Here is a 20030-nt window from a genome sequence, read left to right as displayed (position 1 = left end):
AAAAAACACAATGCCAAGTAGATTTAAAATAGGGTTTAGATGTTTAAAAATTAGTCTCAAGTTTAAAATGGATTTCTTTCTAAATTTAAAGCTGAATTTCCTTTAAAATTTGAAATTTAAAGTTGTACTAATTTTTCGATATTTATTTGGGTTAAAGCACACTTTTCTAATCGCCATTAATCTTTTTAGCAATCTGCCGGACCCGGAGGTTCAGATATGGACTCGGGCACTTCCTCCGCCGGCCAGCAATCTCAGCCCTCGCAGCAATCTCGTTCGGTGAGCAGCAATCCGGACATGTCGGCTGCGGTGAACAAAGCCTTGCGGCAGATTGACCTCATTCACACCGGTCAGGAGAAGCTGCTGATGCTGTGGCAGCACAAAAAGGTGAAACTAGACCAGTGCTACCAGTGGCGCCTATTCGAACAGGACTGCGAGAAGATGTTCGACTGGATCCTGCACAACCGCGATGTGTTCCAGATGAGCTACGTGGAGATTGGACACAATTACTCCGTGGCCAAATCTCTGCAGGATGAGCACCAAAAGTTTGCCGTGGCCTCCATGAATGTATCTGTGAATATCGATCGGATTTTGGCAGTGGCAGCTCGACTGATCGAAAATCAGCACTATGCAGCCCAGCATATTAAAACGCTAGCTCAACGTTTGGACCGAACTTGGAAGGACTTTGCAGCGGGCTTGGATGAGAGAACTGCTGTCCTGCAATTGAGTGTTCTATTTCATCACAAGGCGGAGCAATATTGCAACAGTGTGGCCAGTTGGGCAGCCGCTTGTCAGGCATCGCAACCTCTTCCCTCGGATATCCAGAGCTTGGAAACGGCCATCCGGACACACCAATCACTGTACGAAGCCATGTGCCAGGCTTATACGGAAGTTCACTCCACCAGCAAGAAGCTGCTGTATCAATTGGATCACTTGGTACAGGTCTGCAATCAACCTCCGCCTCCGGGCGTTCCCGATCATCGAAAGAATAGCAACGGTGGTAGTTTTAACAAATACGAGAGACAGAATCCGGCAGCGGATTACAGCGAAGGCGCCAGTCATGTGTTGGCTGTGATTCACCAGATCCTGGGACACCATCGCACTCTGGAAGCCAAGTGGCATCAGGAAAGGTTGCGATTACACCAGACCCTAGCTCTTAGACTCTTCCAAGAAGATGTAAAGCAGGTCTTGGATTGGTTAAAAAATCATGGCGAAGTTTTCCTGAGGAAAAATACGGGTATAGGCAGAAATTTTCACAAAGCCAGGGTTTATCAGACCTCGCACGATAATTTCGAGAACGTGGCGCAAAACACATATAGTAATGCCCAAAAACTTCTGGCAGCTGCGGAGGAACTGGCTAGAAGTGGTGAAGCCGATCCCAATGAGATATATTCAGTGGCCAGAGAGTTGGAAATGCAAGTGGGCAGCTTTGCGGAGAGGGTCGAGCAAAGGAGGCGCCGCTTAGAGATGGCTGTAATTTTCTACACACACGAAAAGGACGTGACCGCCTGGATAGATAAGCTTAGAACAGATGTGAGCACGGATGAAACGCGCCTTTCTCAGGAGAACCTCGAGGGCATTGAACGCATATTGCAGCAGTATCAGCAGGAGATCTCTGTGAATGTTTGCCTTACTACCATAGCCCAGGGTGAAGCTCTGCTGCAGGAAATGCGATCCCTGGAGTATGCCGACAATACTGGTTCCATTGCCGCCTTGGAGGCCACTCTGGAGAAGTTGAGCAAACAGAAAGTGGAGCTGGAGGAGCTCTGGTCCGCCCGAAAGTTCCGCGCCGATCTCATCCTGCGTTTGCGCTACTTCGAGCGGGATGCCATGGAGTTGTCCTCGCAACTGGAGATCTGGTCCGAAGAACTGCAGCATGCAGATCTCTCCAGAGATTACAAAAAGGCCGAACAGCTCATCCGCATGCACAACGAATCGGTGACGGATATACAGAATGCCACCTACGAGGTCCTGCAGCAGGGTCAGGACCTGCTGCAGCTCTTCGAAAACGCTGGCTTCATCTCCATGGCGGATGCCACGCACACGGCTCAGGCTAGGATTGAATATCTGCTGGACTTCTTGCGGGAAAGGGAGATCGATCTGGAGGAAATGTCCGAGGCGAAGCGTGCTAAGCTCGAGCAAGCGGTGCAGCTATGTCAATTCCAGAACGATGCCAACCAGGTGATTTCGTGGATCCGCAATGGAGAGGCCATGCTGGTGGCCAGTTTCGTCACACCGAATAGTTTGCAGGAGGCCGAACAGCTGCGGAAGGGTCATGAGCAGTTCCAGGTTAAAATAAATATATATAATCATTTGTTTCGCGACTATAAAACTCTTTTCCTTCCAGATTGCCATTGAGAAGACACATACATCGGCGGTGCAGGTTAAGTACCGAGCGGATGCCCTGATAAATGCCAACCACTACGATCCGCAATCCATAAGGGAGATCAGCGACGATGTGACAAAGAAGTGGCAGCAATTGGTGACCTACGCTGAGGAACGACACAAACTGGTAACCGCCTCGATAAACTTCTATAAAACAGCCGAGCAGGTGTGCTCGGTATTGGATAGTTTAGAGCGGGAGTACAAGCGGGAGGATGACTGGTGTGGCGGTGGGGGCGGCAGCGACAAAGCTCAAACCATCGTCCAACTAATCTCAAAGCATCAGGAGCAAAAGGAGGCTTTCTTGAAAGCATGTACACTGGCGCGTCGCACGGCAGAGACTTTCCTGAAATATGCCAACCGATCCCAGCAGTGTTATCAGTATAAAGGAAACTGTGAAGCTCATGTGAAGAGCAAACTGGACAAGCTATTGAATCAGGAAAATCAAGTTCTCGACTACTGGACGCTGCGCAAGAAATCTCTGGATCAGTGTCAGCAGTTTGTTCTCTTCGAAAGAAGTGCCAAACAGGCTATCGAATGGATTCACAACACAGGAGAAGCATACCTCTCCTCAAGGTCCAACTTGGTGGGCATAAGCAAAGAGGAAACGGAGGGATTGCTCAAAGAGCACAACGAATTCCGGAGCACTGCCAAGGAGACGCGTGAAAGGGTTAAGCTACTGATCCAATTAGCTGATAGTTTGGTGGAAAAAGGTCACGCTCATGCCAGTGACATCAAGCAATGGGTGGCATCGGTGGATCAGCGGTACAAGGATTTCAGCAACCGCATGGACAGCTACTGCGAGCAGTTGGAGAAATCTCTGGGCATGTCCCAGCAGCAGTTACTTTTGGGATCCGATGGAAACAGTTCGATGAGTTCCTCCTCTGGCGTCAGCAGCGGAGATCGTCATTCGGATCCTACGCTGGAAGCCAAGCTAAACAGCAGCAACAAGGAGAATAAGGAAATTAACGAGGAGAAGCGCAAGTCGGCCAGAAGGAAAGAGTTTATCATGGCCGAACTTATGCAAACAGAGAGGGCCTACGTCAATGATCTGGCAACCTGCATCAAGTGTTTCCTGGAGGAATTCAGAGGAGGAAAAAATGTGCCCCCTGCACTCATTGGTCAGGAAGATGTGATATTTGGAAATATCAAGGAAATACACCACTTCCATCAGAAGATTTTCCTGCGAGAGCTAGAGAAATATGAAACAATGCCGGAGGATGTGGGACATTGCTTTGTGACCTGGGCCTCCAAGTTCGACATGTATGTGCATTACTGCAAGAACAAACCAACATCGAATAATCTGCTAGTTCAGCACGGTGGCAGCTTCTTTGAGGAGCTGCAGCGGCGTTTGGAGGTGGATCATCCCCTGCCCGCCTATCTCATCAAACCCGTGCAGAGGATCACCAAATACCAGCTGTTACTTAAGGATCTTCTATCCTGCTGCGAGGAGAGCCATGGCGAAATCAAAGAAGGTCTCGAAGTTATGCTTAATGTTCCCAAGAAAGCCAACGATGCCATGCATCTTTCTCTGCTGGAAAACTGTGATGTCTCTATAGACAAACTAGGTGAAGTTGTGCTTCAGGATGCCTTCCAAGCCTGGGATACGAAGCAAATCATCCGGAAGGGCAGAGAGCGACGTGTGTTCCTGTTTGAAATGTATCTCCTGTTTGCCAAGGAGGTCAAGGATTATAGCGTAGTCAAGTACCAGTTTAAGAGCAAGCTTATGACCACGGATATGGGCATCACGGAGCACATTGAAGGCGATGAGACCAAGTTTGCCGTGTGGACTGGTCGTTCACCCATGCTGTCGGATTGCAGGATCGTTTTAAAAGCAACCAGCTTGGAAACCAAACAGGTAAGAGATTGAATATATGTTCTCTCCATCAGATTGATTTAATTTTAATGGCTCGCAATTTTCAGATCTGGGTGAAGAAACTACGCGAAGTGATGCAGGAGACGTGCTTCTCGGGCACCTCATTAACCCTGCCCAAGTCTCCAGCTAAACATTCTGGCTCCTCGCAAAGATCCTCTCGGGATTTGGATGAACAGCTCACGGAGAACGATCACGATCGCTGCTCTTTGGCTAGTTTCGGATCGGGTAATACCACAGACAGTGATAATAAGGTAAGTTTTAATAATATTTTATTGATAGCATAGCTTACCAATCTTATTATTTAAAAACATTTATGCTAAATTATTTGGCAAAATTGTAAATTTATGAATTTTAAATTTATCTATTAGTAATATATAATCGCAGAATTGAAAATCTCTTGTAATGCTTCGAACGAAAGGTATCGCTTAAACTTAAGGGATTGCAGAAAGTTTAATCAAAAGCCACAAACTTCAATAAATCAGTCTTTTAAAATTTAAACTAAAAAGTGATCCCATTATTTTTTTGGCTGTTCTCTTCTCACTGACTTTTCCCCGTATTTTCGAGGTAGCTTTGAAGCTTTTGAAACAACTTTCTCTTCGGTCCTACCTCACATGGAAACAGCTTGCACCCTCATCCCCATCCAACACATCTATCTCTCCCCAGATTTTTGGAGGCAGCTGCTGCTGCCATTGGCCAGCTGAACTAGTTTTCCCACTCGCCAGGACTCGGCTCCGTTCGGTTCGGGGTCCTGCAACATGTTTAAAATTCATAGCAGGGCTTAATGAGATTTTCCTCGCTGCTGCGTGCCGAGTGCGGTGCGTGGAAGTCTTCGAGACCACTGGCTGTCGGCAGTTCCCAGTCTGTATCCGCACACGGATGGATCCCTGCTCTAGGTCGAGTGTGTGCTGGATTATATATGACTGCTCTTAGCGCTGTTTCGTTACATTTGCTTAATGTAAATTTTATGTGACACTTCTTTATAGTTAGGTCTGTCTGCTTGCGTCTTCGAACTGTCAACGGGCAGCATTTTCGGCATTCCCTACCAGATTTCGCTTGCGTCCTGCACTAAAGCTAAGCAGCGCAGATTTCGAGCGGTTTTACGACCGCATAACCGTTTGTCCTATGTGCAAGAGGTTGCCGAGGTTAAGGGATTCACTTTGTGACGGTTTTTTATGCCTTCAGGATCTTTCTAACATCAACAACTATTTTCAGTGTTTATTTCTACTTAATTATATTTTATGATGGTACAAAACTCGAAATTAATATAATAAAAAACGAGATTAAATAGTTGCCTAGGTCATATTTATAAAAGGTAGTGTTGTACAAAATGTAGAATTAAAGTATGCTAGGGCTTAAAATAATATAATTCATTATTTCTGAATTTTGCTTTTTTTTATTCCGTATATTTCTGAATTATTATATTTTGTATCTTGGGGTACAAATATTCTTGACATATTAAGCTTGACAAACGCTTTATGAATTGATTTGAGCTTTTCTTTGGGTTTTAGACTTAATAAAACCATTAGTTTTCATAACTAATCTCAATTGAATTACCATTTTATTATTATACACGGAATTAGTCAAAAATAATTTTTTGGTAAAATAAACAAATCCTAAATTTGATTGGGGAAAAACGAAATTCCCGCCCATCTGAAAGCCCCAAGACCCCAACAATAGCAACCAGAGAGCGTAAAAGCTCTCAGGCAAAACATTCTCTGAATTTCTCTCATGAAAAGCTTTTCAGTTTTCATTTCGCCAATTTTAACCCCCCTTGAGGGTAGTGGGTTAAGGCAATTGCTGTTGCGAATGTTTTCGGTGCGTTCGTCGCTGCGTGAGCTCGTGGATTTATATGCGGATTCGTAGATTCGTGTGGGGCAGCTGCTCCAGTTGCTCCGCAGAGTTTCAGCCAAGAGGTTCGTTCGCTCACCGCCGGGTTACTCGGGTTTTCCTCAGTTTTCCTCTCGGATTTCCATCGCCTGCTGCCTGCAGATGCGCGCCGCCCGGCCAAAAAACGCCAAACGCAGCATCAGCAGCAGCAATCTCCTCTTCTCTGCTCTGAAACTGCACTTACATTCTCCTTTTATTTGAGTGAACTAACTTCAGAGGAGCAGAAACGCATACATCAGTCAACATCCATAATTTGTATGAAGAAAATCAACCACCTTCGGGTGTCAAGTGATTGAAAATCGCCCATAATCACAGTGATAAGAACAACCATGATAGCACCGCACTATAAAGATAAAGATTCAACCACAATCTCCCCTTCAAAAAATAAAAGAAAGTCAGCTGCTTGAGGAAAAAACAAACAATATTACCGCAAATGCCCCAGAAAATTAAACAATACTTAAAAACAAAGAAGATTACATAAATGACAGCCTCCTGTTTAGGCCTTAAACTGTCTTAAAAAATTGTTGTAAACAAAGACCGAGCTGTCTTATATAAATAACTAGAAACAAAAAAGTGAAACAACAATCCGAGTAATGCAAATAAATATGATAAAAAGCTGTTTCTGTTGCCAAAAACTACAAAGCAGAGAAAAAGGGGAAACCCTTTTAGCATTTTTTGCGAGGGCAAAAAAAAATGAGCTGAGGATGAAAATGTCTGCAGCAGCCGCAGGCGAAAAGCCACCCATCCACCCACTTCTCCGTCGCCGCTGCCTTTGACCTTTTTCACGCCTTTAGTCACTTGAGTAGCAGTTTCATTCCCCCCATTTAGACGTTTCGTTGCCCCCAAAAAACCCCTCGAGAACTGCTGTCAACTGCAAAGCGATCGCACTATGCAGCAATTGCGAGTGTGAGCCATCATTAGCAGAATATCTTTTCGGTAGCACACATTGAGATATGTTTTTCCGAGGAATATCAGATTTTCAATTTTAATTTAGGTCATTTATATTGTTTTATTGATAATCGTTTCTTTTAACTCACACTATTCCGTAACTTTTTCCTGAGTTGATAATATTTAAGGTTTGTTTTAAGCTTGTTTCCAAAAAGTTCATACATTTTCAATAGTGCTATTGCCCTTCATTAAAATTGTGTAATTCTGATTACATTTTCTAACACCCTAAGAAATATATTTTTGTTTTTCGTTTTCTTTACTTTTAGTTCTTTGTATGATCTTATCCAAATCCACATTGGATTGTAGGGTATCTAATGGTTAAAACCACCCATTCTTGGATTGTTCATTTGAAAGGGCGCGCGTTCAGTTAAGTCGACTCACCCGAGTTGGGGCCATTAATTTCACGCTTATCTATTGCATTTTAATATTTATTTCAACGCGATAGGTTTGCGGTTCCGTTGTTTGACTAATGCGGTTGCTCCCTATGTGTTGTGGGCTTTTATTTTGTACTTTTTCAGTTCAGCTGATGTAGACACGACATGTTTTGGTCATTATAATTATCGAGTCGATGCATTGCAATTTAATTTGAGTGCCAGTTGGGTGGATTGCAAACAGAGAGAGTGAGTGCAATGTCCAACCTTGTGCCCTTTTCCATATCAATTTTCCCTTGTGTTCCTTGTCAGTTTTGTCTCCCTTTGGCCACTTCTATAATGGACCCAACCCATTGCCAAAGGCCAGTTTGGCCTAATCTAATCCAATTTGCAGCCGGAAGCAATTAAAACAGCATACGAACAGCACAAACATTTGCAACTGCGGTCGATGAAAACCGCTTAGTTAACCCAACAAGGGAAAACACATTTTCAATGCTGACAAGAATTATTTTTTTCGAGAAAGAGTTTTCCCCTACTTTTATTTTTATCCCGTTCGGGAAAATAAGTAAAAGTTTGAAAGCTTGTTCTAAGTTCTGCAGGCAGGATTCAATTAGTTGTGTGTTTCTAATTCTTTAGAGGGTTCAAAATAAGTTAAATAATTTTACCATTAATCTTTGATTCCCTTGGCAATTTAAAGATTTTCCTTAAAATCAATAAAACCATTTATTTAAATAGTTGTATTAAAAATTAAGATATTCTTGAGCATTTTATTTATCAGCAATTTGGTCGCTATGCAACAACTTTAAAATGCGGAAAGAGGTTTCTCAACTGTTAAGGAAGTGAGCCAAAATTGCCAAGCTTGCTTTAAGTTTGCAAGAGTTTAAATTAATTCAGTTTGAAATCTAAGCGTTGCTCTAACAACACACCACTGTGTGAATTCATTTGCAAAAATTGAATTAGGTTGGCTTTTTGAGTGAACGAATGAAAAGTATTAGGAGAAAATGGTGGAGGCAAGGAAAATGGAAAATATTTCTGGCATTTTGTCAACGCCACAAAATGTCAACGAGTCCTTACAGTGGGTGTAAATACACACACCCCTCGCCAAAGGAAAGTAGGAAAGTTTTTAATGCCATTCGCGGCTGAAACACAGGCGGCATAAAGAGCAGAAACCGAACCCACAGCATCTGCCCAAAAGTGATGGGAATGCCACTTAGCCAGCAGCTGCTCAAACCCACACAGTCACACAAATTTCCTCGAACATATGCAAATTTTTACGGGCAGCTCATGCTGAACATTTGTAAATACCCTTACCTTTGTGGATTAATGTTCCATACCTAAAATAACCAAATATCTGAACAAGCTAAGCGAACCAAAGTATTTTGTTATTAAGCCAATAAATAATTTCGTTTCTGCCACAAAATATTGTTTTCATAGTTAATTGTTTTTAAACATTGAAAAAGACTATTAAAGAATAAAAGGACTAGGAACTATTTAATTAAACTCAACAAAGCTTACAAGAATGTTTTATTTCCCTAACGGTTGTTAATTTTATGCTTATTAAATAATGATAGTGAATAATACATAAAAATAATGGGTTCTTGCACATCCTTAGAAAGTCTTTAAAAATAGGTTATTAATTTTATCTAAAGACCTAAGGTTTTTGTTTGCTGATAAACTAGCCATGCACAAATTATCTTACGAATGTATTAGTTTCCATTTATAAAGAGTCTTTCTGATTCACTTTGGGTAACTTTTTTGCCTTTCTTTACCCGACGTTTTTCGAAAATTGTTTTCCCCTGAACTATTATAGAGTTAAGAACTGTGATGGCAAAATAGCAAGAAAGGCACACAGAATCAGAGTAAAGCCCAATAATAATTGCTCACCCGCAATTTCGAGATCGCCGGACCCGGTGAAGTGGCAGTCGCTATGCCGCACCTGCCGCATCTTCCGAATCATGGGGTTTCTTTTCGGAAACACGCGCTAAACGCCTGGCAACGTCCGACGGGCAACAAACAGAAATGTGTAAAAATAACAAAACCATGTGCATAGATATAGGCATAAATATACAGACATAGTTCGTGGTAAACAAACGTGCGCTAAGAAAATTCAAGATAAATTTTGCGCCGTTTGGCGGTGGCCAGTTTTTATCTATGCAAATAAAATAAATAAAATATATATGCGTAAATAACTAAACAGTGAAATCAAAACAGAAGCGGGAGAAGTGGTAAAAAAGAAAATCTATAGAAAAGTGGCGAGATGGTATGATGCTGACACGACAAGGGCAATGGCTACTTTAATTTACTCAATTCACTTTACTTTGAACAATAATCAGACCAATTAAAATAACAATTTATGACTTCTAAGAAATGAATTTGAAAAAAAATCTAAATCAAAAATCATCTTAAATGATAATTAATCCTGGTACTTAGACTATTAACAATTTTTTTTATCCTAAAAATAGTTCCGTTTTGAAATTTCTATTAATATAAGATGTATTTTTGAATGATAGTATAATATCGAATCAATATAAGTATGCTGTGCAGCTTTGTTTGCTTACGTAAGAACTGTTTAAAACCTACATGTTAAATCATTCAATCAAATTAATACCATAATTAAATGCAGCACAGCCTGTGTAAACATGACTATTAATTAAAATGCAAAGTGCAGGCAGTAAGCTTAAAATTGATCATACGCCGCGTTGCACTAATTGAAAGTCAAAGACAGCGAAAACCGAGACCGCAGCAAAACTGTCACCGCCATAAGTGAAATCCATATAGATACACAGTACGTGTGCGTGTGTGCTTCTGTGTGAACATCCTGCAGGACGTAAAATCCAATCAGGCACTCTCTCCCGCACACACACACACACATACGTTAGCTGAAAAACAAAAATAAAACATTTCGGTCTAGGAGTCGGAGAACTTTATCGATTTGCGGCTTGCTGCGAACAAAGCCCCGAATTTGTTTTAAAAATAAAATAAAAGAGCCCACCGCCCCGCTTTTCTTTGGACTGTGATTTAAGCGAAAAATGAGAGTGATTGGATAGAACAAAAAGGAGGAGACCAAGGAGCCAAGGAATCATGAAGAGTGTTAAGAAGTTTCTCAATGAGCGGATGAGCAGTGTGGATTCCGCCGATGGTATTGGCGGCGGCGGGGGAAAGAAGAGCTCACTGGAGCGACTTAAGTGCGGCGACGATACCCCGACCAAGGGCTACGTCTCCCTGCCCAATACTCCACTGCCCATGAGCGCCCCCATCGCCGTGGGCGATCCTTCGCCGTCCCCGTCCATTGCGGACTCAGCTCAAAATACTCCACTGTGCACCCTGCAGGAGGACGATTCCACTTCCCCACCGCCGGCAGGATCCGGAACCACACCTGGCAAGAATGGCCACACTCAGCAGGAGCAGTCTCCGTTCACCTTTCCCGCTCCGGCCACATCTTCCACCAATCCCGCCCCCAATCCCGTTCCCGTTCAGCGAAAAAGTCGCCGCAAAATCTCGCTGCCTTGGTTCCGGCAGTCCAGCGTAACCGGGCATGGAGTTTTGGCCCGACAACATACCATCGACACGCCCAGCTCATTCCGATTCTTTCGGCAGCCCAGCAGCAGTGGACTCAAGGTATACTCAAGTAAAAATAACAAAGCTGCAGACCTAACTAATTCTCGAACAGAAATATGTAAAGTCCTTTTCAGAAAACCATGCCTTTCGCTTAAAAATAGCAAAGTGTGGCCGTTCACTCTGCAGAATGGAGAGATATTGTAATCCGAAGATTAGTGCGGCCTTGTTTATAATAATTAAGTCAAAATTAGTTATTGATTTAAGATTTAAACAAAAAGATTTTTATAAATTATCTTAAAGTTTTGATGTTACTTTTGAATCTATTCCCGACCCGGACATTAATATTTATCAATGGCTTGACCAACTCCTCCTTTGATAAGGGTTCGATTGATGCCACACTCGGATTGACGGGCCATCAAATATTAATGCTAAGCATGGCAGCGATTGCCTTGACCTTATCGGAAACTTGCCCAGCTTATCTTTTATTTAGCTGTGGCAAAAGTTTTCCACCCCGTCTCCTTTGGCGGCCCAAAGTGCAAAGGTTACCAGCTTGCGGCATGGATTTCCTTGTGGCCGAGATATCCTTGGCTTTACTGCCCCAACCTCCCACTACAAATAATACGACAATTTTACTCAGTGAATGCGGTTCGCTAAGTCCGCTGTGACTTGACCTGCGATTAATGTTGCTCAAAGCTTTTCTTTCACTGAGGGAAAATTTTGCTTGAAATATAAGTTGCTAATTTAATGTTTAATTCAAAAATAGCCTCTTGATTTCAGCTCAGTTGCCTTGGAGCAAAATATGTTAATGGAAACATTAGTGAAGCGTTTAAAATTTACTTTGCTTAATTGGTTTCAAAGCCTTTTATTTGAAAACAAATCACAACGGTCCTATTTTAGACAATTTAACGGCGTTTATAAATCGGATTTCAGTTAGTGCCTGAGCAAAATAATACCAGCTTGAGTAATTAATAAAAAATTTGAAATTTGAGATCCTTAAAAGCATCCAAATTACCGTAATGTTGTATAAAGAAATTTTCTTCACTTATAATTTATCCCATTTTCTTTCGATCAAATTCCAGTAAAGAAATAACTTTAATATAATAGAAGAATAGTTATGCTAAATTGAACAAAAATATGGCCTGTGGGAATCCCTCTTCTTATCTTAAGATTACCACTCTCCCTTAACCACTTACAATTTCTGTCTTTAACCAAGGGTCTTTGACTTTTTTGTGCGTTGTGCTATTTATTTTGATTAGTTGTGGAAGTGCCGCGTCTCCTATAAACTGGTTGTTGACCCAAGCAGACAGCAGCGACGCCGTTTAATAAGCCCATTAATCATACGCAGTGTGGCGCGCTAATTTATTTGCTCGCTACTCACCATTGTCACTGCTTCAATTACCGTACCCGCTTCCCCTGGCCGGCCCACTGCCTAACTAGTTCTTTCCTTTTTGCCCACATCACATAATGTATTTATCACTTCATCAGGCCATGTAAGCCCTATCATCATCGTTGTCTCCCCTGTTTTATTCTGCCCCTGCTCCTGCCCCTCGTTTCCTGTGCTGCATTGTGTCTGGTGCTGACCTTGCCCCTGCCCCCAATTTCCTTCCTTCCCTGACTTCTTTTGTCAGATTCGGGGTTTGAGTGATGTCTCCGAGAAGTAGACAGCTTCCTGGTCTCCTTATAATCGCATTGCCCTTTCTGCTCAATTTACTTGATGCTGATGCTGTCGGCCTTTCATAAATTTCTGCTTCATTTAAGTTTTCCTGTTGGCGTGGGAGTTCATTTAAGAGCAGTGAGATATATTTTTTCCACTGAGAAATATTTAAACAAATATGGTTCAAATTTAACTATATTCGAGAAATATAAATATAACAACAGTTTTGCCAATAGTATTACTTTTAATAAATCGGTTTTGACCTTATACATTCTTTTCAATAACTTAGTTTACTTTACATTTTCTTATTGCAATTTTATAAATTAAATTACCTGGTACGAAAACTAATGCAGTCAACTGTTTCCTGTGCAAGAAGCTGCAAGATTTTAATTTGGTGTCTCGAAAATATTTATGCGCTCGTTGAATATTTTGCAAGGAAATTTGTGTGGGCATTAACTTTAGTGGGGCATCTCCTTGTGAGCAGCCATTGAAAGTTGCCCGGTTGCGAGGCGCATTCCACAGGGCGTATACTTTATGCATTTTGTTATGGCATACTTCCGAGCGCAGACGCAAAATAAATCGCAGTCAGCGAAGTGGGAAAGCAGTCTGCCCCCTTTTTTTTTCTGTTGGCGCGTTGAAAAGGAAATTTGCTGCCACACGAAAATATGTCCCATGATGCTGCTGCTGCTGCTGTCAGCTGCAGTTGACTTACATCGTTGAGCGCTCCTTCAGCTAGGAGGTTCTTTCTATTTTTCCCATTTCAAAGAGCCACAAGAAATGCTGGTACTCTAACAATGGAAAATACATTTTCTAGTCGGATGAGAGAACGTTGAGCAAGCCGTAGAAAAGACTTGTAGTTGATGGCACAAAACATGCAGGCAAACAAAGTGCAGAAAATGTTGAACAATTTTAATAAATCTCATCATTTTGAAAACTTGAGGACCAAAGTTACCTGCGGATAGAAACTACAACTACTTTCGCTCTTAAAGAACATGGCAAACAGACAAAGCCGGGAAGCTCTGTGAGCCCTTGTCGTTGTTTCCTCAATGGCAACGCTGATATGCAAATTGCGATGAAATGTCAGCTAAGAAAGTAGAAATGGTAAAGAAAAATAGCAGACACAGCATTGAGATGCTGCTGAAAGGCAGAAGGCCAAACAAATTTGTTACTAAATTGTCACCAAAAGTATGCTATGACAGCAGAACTCGAGATGTTAACTGCAGAACCACTAGATACATGATTCTTGACATTGGGGGCACAGAGCAAATACAAGAGTCAAGCGAAATCGTCTAAAGAGCGTACTTAACAATGAGATTTTTAGGAAGATTTAGTGCTGAATAAATTCCACATAAGCATTATCTACAGTTTCTGTTATGTCGCTTATATTCAAATGGAACTAATATCATCATCACATCTTAAATTGTATCAAAAGTTTATAACCTATATGAAAAGAGATTGAAAAACAAGCTAAACACTCTCATATTCAGAGAACTAAAAAGGGAAATAAATCCATTCTCACAAACATGCATAAATCATTTCCGATTGAATTTGAAAGTAAAATAACAAACAAAACTCTTAAATAAAGAGAACGTAAAAGGCAAATGTATCAATTTTGTGCACAACTGTGCATAAATTAAAAGGAAAATTCGTATCACAGATTGAAAATGATGAATATCAAATAAAACGTATGCAAACTAAGATAACCCGGAAGCCAAACTGACACCAATAAATAATAAAGTGAAAGATAATTATTAAAGATAATCCTAAAGTGACTAAGAAATTGATTTCAATTATTGTGAATGTTTTCCCTTTAAAACCAATAGTTTTGTCTATTTAATTTTTAATTAAATGAAATATGATTTGTGTTTTAAATCAGGCAAGCGAAGGCAACGACAGATTGAATCGATTTAAAGGCTCCCCAGTTCATTTTATGTTCGATGTGGTAGGTCGTAATCCCAATAAGGCTTACTGCACATGCCACTAGAATGGCCATCAGAATTCGATGCCTTAGGCTCGTTCTTTTTCTCTTGTCTTCTGCCCTAACGCCCGGCCTTTTCGGCCATAAAATCAATGGCAAATGCTGTGGCACGCCCATCGATAGACATCGTATTTTTTTAAAAAACCAAAAGCCGCCTCTCGCACAATTGCTTCCCATGGAGGAAAGGCGGGAAATGCGGGGGGGAGTACGAGATAGTGGGCGGCACCTACCACGTCCCATCTGTCATCTGCAGTTCCCGCTGGCAATCCAATCCAATGGACATGAGCGAGTCTCTGCCGGCCACAAATTGCCGATGTCCTGGCTCTTGTTGCCCCCCGAAAAGTTTGTCCTCTGTTCCCCGCATTGATTGCTCTCTGGACTTCAAGAGGGGATCAGAAGGGGGCCGGGGTCGGGGGTACAGCCAACTTGACATGGGGCCAACTCTTTTAAAATCCCAAACAGCATTTGGGCTGGTCAAGGCCGAGCCCCTGAGACCGAGGCTCCGAGTCCGAGGCTTCCGGCAGTTGGTCGTTGGTTTTGTTGCCTGCTGTTCGCACCAAATTCGGGGTGCTTGTGGCATGGGAATCCGGAACAATGGGTTGATTGGTCCATAAGGAGAGGAAAACCCATTGCTAGATTCGTGCTGCTCCAGCCAGAGTTCATTAATTCCTGCGTTCATCAGTCATGAAGTGTCCTGCGAATTATTTGCTTTTCTAATAAGGGTAGAAATAAACCAACAACTGCCTATAATTGAACTCTATTCCACAAATTTTAGAATGTGTTTTAAATAACACGTTTTACGATAAGTCAATTAAATATCAATTTTTATAACTAAATAAGACTGGAACTTGGTGGATTGAAGTAAAGTTTAATAACAAAATTGTATAAAAACTGTATTTACTTAAAGTTTAAAGAATTTATGAATGCATCTTACACAAGCTAAAACTTTTGGTATAGTTTTCCGTAGCTTATAGATAACAAAGTGCAAACAACCCTCATAACAATTACCTTAGTAAATACTTACTCATAAATTTGTTAAATCAATTAAGGTCTTAGACAGCTTTCTGCACATTTAAGTGAAGAGTATTTAACTTTTCCCTGTGCTAGTTTGCGTTATCGATCATGTCGTAGTTGCACGTAATTGATTTAGAATATTATTCGATTTGCGCTGTAAATGACTTTCATTCAGGACTTCCACCCAGTTGGCAGCCACACACCTCCATCTCCACCCAAGAACCCACTGTGGGGCACATTAGCAGGCGGGTCAGACAATGGGCCTATCGATGGGTGGATGTGAACGTGGATTGGAGGGGAATGAATGTGGCTGCTTTTGGTGTTAACATGTTGTCGTACAATTACCAGACCGCAGGGAATGAAGCTCCTTTCTCCCGCTCCTGTTGTTTGCCATCTTTGCCACAACGTAATTGATGACGGGACCCGGGAAACGACCCCTGACTGCTGCACCTGCCGGCGAGCCCACTGTGCAAGTTAATTGAATAATAGACGTTTATGTTTTATGTACCCCTGAAAACGCGGCCAGTTTGCGGCTATCTATAAGTACACACATTTATTAACACACAAATGTGAATATATACATATGTATATATTTCTGTGGCCCTACGTCCCTTTCCATATTTTTCTGTATGCGCTGGCATATCTGTGTGATTTATGGCGCCCATGAGGGCATTTAGGCGAACAAATTCCGACAAAGCAGCAACTGGCATACAAAATCTGTCTAAAATTTCCCTCTTCCACTCAATATCTCACTTCGAATTAAATGGATCGAAGGGGAAGTTCTTGTTCTCCACTGCCTTGCAAGCATCTTGGTGATTTTTTTCGTTTTAAAGCTTTATTTGATAAATGTCTAAAACATTGTATTCCACTTACAAAAAATCTTGGAAACTTTTTCAATAATTTTTTTGTGATTATCTGTCTTTAATAAGAAAGTTAACATCAAACTGGTTCTTTTTGTTTGCTAAAAAGGATTCATTTCCGTATTAAATTAATTTAAACGCCGATTTAGATTAAAAGCAATTATATCCAAAGTTTGCTGGCAGATTAAACATATTTTTGTTTATTACGATTGTGTTTCGTTTAGGTTAAAATACAGAGATTTAATTTTGATTATTTTTTATAAAACTTTTAAACATTGTCTGCTTGACAAATAAAATTATGTTTATTGCGTTCGCTCGAAGTGCCCATTTCACCGTCTCTCAACATAACATGTCTGTAGTCAGGGTTAGGTTGTTCCGATCCCCATTTCAAAAACTTTTGATTCCAGTCGATCCAGTATATTTCTGCTTTACCGAGTTTGGTTTGAATGTCGTCCAACTCTCGTTGGTTTCGAAACGATGCCAAAGAGCCGCCCATTTGCCGACAGGTGCTATCGGCAGATGTCCAATTTTGTTGTTGTGCTTTCTGGATAAAGAAGTACCGAGAACCGATCTTCCGGAACCTTGGAGGGATGTTTTCGACAAAAATCTCATTTTGTGAATTCACGTAATTCTCAATTCTGCTTAATTTGCGTATTAAAGTATTTAGTTTGTCTTCTATCCTGTCTAATTGATTTTGGTGTGACTCAGACGGGAAAATGGCGCATAGAATAGCAAATGCGTAGAAAAAAAGTATAGTTAGCTTGAACATTTTAATTATCCACAACCGCTCAAGACGAGAGCTAAATTTCAACTAAATTTTAGAATTGCATTTGCTAAGCAAGAAGGCGATTTATGTGTTGGAGTTAAGGGTATATTAAAGTTAAAAGTTTCGGATTTGCTCTTCTGTGTTTTTTTATTATAAATTGATAAGGGAATTCACAAACATCCGCTTTGGAGGGGCTTTAAAAAATATTTTGCGTTGATATAGAACTAAATGGTTGTTTTGTAAAAGCTAAAATTAAAAAAAACATTATGTTTATAACCTTATCTGCTTTAGGAATTCATATTTTCTCAGTGCAAAGAACAGCTTGCTGTCCCATTATTCCAATCAGTTAAATGATGTTTGTAATTTCACTTGACAACCCTGACGTACGCTTTTATGTGCTTTCCTTCGTACCCCCCTTTACCTAAACATATTTTTTAATGACTTAACAATTGATGGCTTTTTGGGTCGTCGTCGCAGCAATTGAGTTTTTACGATGCCTCTCAAAAGGCAAAGACATGAGCTTACATTCAGGTCGGGAAACCTACCCCAACGCCCTTTAATCCTGCTTGTCGGGAAAAACAGAGGGAGAAGGCGAGCAAGCGAGCCCATCAATAATAACGTAAACATTTTGCCAAATCGCTTTACAATTTACCAAACAGAGAAGGAAAAAAGGCACACATTTTCGGCCTGAGACTTTCCTCTTCGAGCCATTTTCCGAGTCTGAGCTATTATTGTTATCAGCATGTAATCAGCGGCGAGAGTGGGAAAACTCGGTGGAAAAACTTTGCCCTCGAAATGCGAGTGTCGACTGCAAAAAGCCCGGACTGTCAACGTATTTCGTCCTTGGACTTTCTCCCGGGACTTCAATCTGCAAACTTTCCCTCAATTTCGGCTGCATTCTAGGCTTGGGTTTTCCGTTCTGTTTGTTTTCCCCTTTTCAGCTATGCAAATCCGCCTGGAAAGTTTTCAATTGCCTATGGAAAATATATGAGGTTTGCGACTGCCAATTTAAGGCCCGGAATAGCTTTAAAATTGTTCTTCCAAGTTTCTTAGAGGGAATTCTAAATTTAGTCGGTAGCCTTGTGGCCGCCTATTAAATATGGAAATGCGCAGAAGAAACTGTAAGCCATGTTAATTATTTTATGCAAAAACGTAGGCAGCAAAGACGAAACCCAACAAGGCGGCGCTGATTGCATTTTGCAGCTGGAAAAACTCGTGCGATTTTCCCCTCCGTTTGCTCGATTTTCCCTCTGCTTCTACACTGAAATATCCTTTCATTATTATAATGAAAGACTCGGTCAAAAGGCAAAACAAAAGCGGAGAATGAAAGCGAACATGAACTTAATTTGTAGCTACAATGAAATGGAAAAATCGGAGAGAGAAAGCCGGGATAATTTTTGGTGAAAATTGAGAAGAATAGTAGCTGCTAGCACTGCCAGGCAATTTAAAATGGTAGCTTTAAAGAGCTTCTCTATTTTTGTTGATTTTCCCGATTTCTGACAGCTGCTTTCACTTTCCACCCACTAGGCAAGTCATCATGCGGGGAAAATGAGGGGGAAATGCTGCCTGATGGCAGCTTATTAGTGCGATTGTAAGAGTGGGTGGATGTGCGTGACTGCAGCAATTTGCAGCCCACAATGATGATGATGATGACGATGATGACGGCTATGATGAGTCTCACATTGCGTATACGCAATACGTATACGCCACCGGTTGCAGAAGTTTGGATCAAATTTTTGACTGCAGCTTCAAACCATACACTTAATGTCAGCTTAAAAAACATTTTCCTCCCATTTGTTTTCTTGTTTTGGCCGCCAATCAATTTTCATTGAGGCTGAGTGGCAATTTAAGAGCCCAGATAAACAAAATAAAAAAAAAATGATTTTGCAGCCGACCACGCCCCCCTGAAGAGCTGACCTGAGCCTCTTGTCTTGCGAGAACTGTTGTCGAAAAACTTTTCCAGAACTTTGCCTCGAAAACTTTTCAACTAATTGCATTACAAGCGGAAACGTGCACACATACACACGCTCCTTACCGCACAAATACATCCACTCGCTCACCAACACTCGCGCAGGGAAGTGCGGCACGTTTCCGTGTCAGTGCTGCTTAATTAACAGCACCATGGCTGTGTATCCTAAAAGGAAACTGAGTCCCTTTGTGTGTGTGTGTGTGCTAGTACACAGCGAATAAAATTGTTATGAAATTTGGGAATTTAAAATTGTCCTTTAACGTTTGATGCTGTTGGTAACAGTTCAGATAATTAAAGAGATTTGATAAAACTGTATGCAAATTTCTGTCCAAAGCAAGTTCATGGTCATCATAGCTTATTTCGTTTAAATAATTTGTCCTTAGGTTTAAAAAACAAGATTGTACATTAAAGAGATTTAAAATTGCGACCTTTTAACTTGGTTGTGAAAAGTAAAAAAGAGTAGATTGTAAAATTATACCTTTTTGTAACATTTAACCAATTAAAACCTTTTAATATTTTGTGGGATATAAAGGAGTTTTAAATTGAAGAAGACATATTTAAAATAATACGTATTTTCTGTGTATAAAATTAACAGTTTTCTTTCTTATACACACACATACTCGTGCAGTGGCTAAAGGCAGCGAGGCGAGCATAATAAACTAAGCTCTCTGTGCCGCTGCTCTTGCTCCTGTCCGCTGATGAAGTTGATTTAATTGCGCTTATGAGCGCCAGCCACCCCTCCGCCATCATAATTTCCCATTTCCCACACC

The 20030-nt window shown here is 41.2% G+C and overlaps 1 protein-coding gene across 5 annotated transcripts in view; it reads left to right on the top strand.

Moving 5' to 3' along the window:
* LOC108051050 (triple functional domain protein-like) overlaps positions 1-20030 on the top strand; it is a 43797-nt gene that overhangs the window by 6779 nt on the left and 16988 nt on the right. For 4 of the 5 annotated variants that reach the window (XM_017132988.2, XM_017132989.2, XM_017132990.2 and 1 more), the window contains 3 exons: positions 190-2286; positions 2345-4237; positions 4303-4506. In XM_017132988.2, the coding sequence (XP_016988477.1) occupies positions 190-2286; positions 2345-4237; positions 4303-4506 (4194 nt within the window). Of the gene's footprint in view, positions 1-189; positions 2287-2344; positions 4238-4302; positions 4507-9889; positions 11080-20030 lie in introns of those variants that run through there. The other variant, XM_017132993.2, reaches the window with a different exon arrangement.

Source organism: Drosophila rhopaloa, unplaced genomic scaffold (assembly GCF_018152115.1).
Source record: "Drosophila rhopaloa isolate 14029-0021.01 unplaced genomic scaffold, ASM1815211v1 contig_163, whole genome shotgun sequence".
Lineage (NCBI taxonomy): Eukaryota > Metazoa > Arthropoda > Insecta > Diptera > Drosophilidae > Drosophila > Drosophila rhopaloa.
This window is presented reverse-complemented; position numbering and strand designations above follow the sequence as displayed.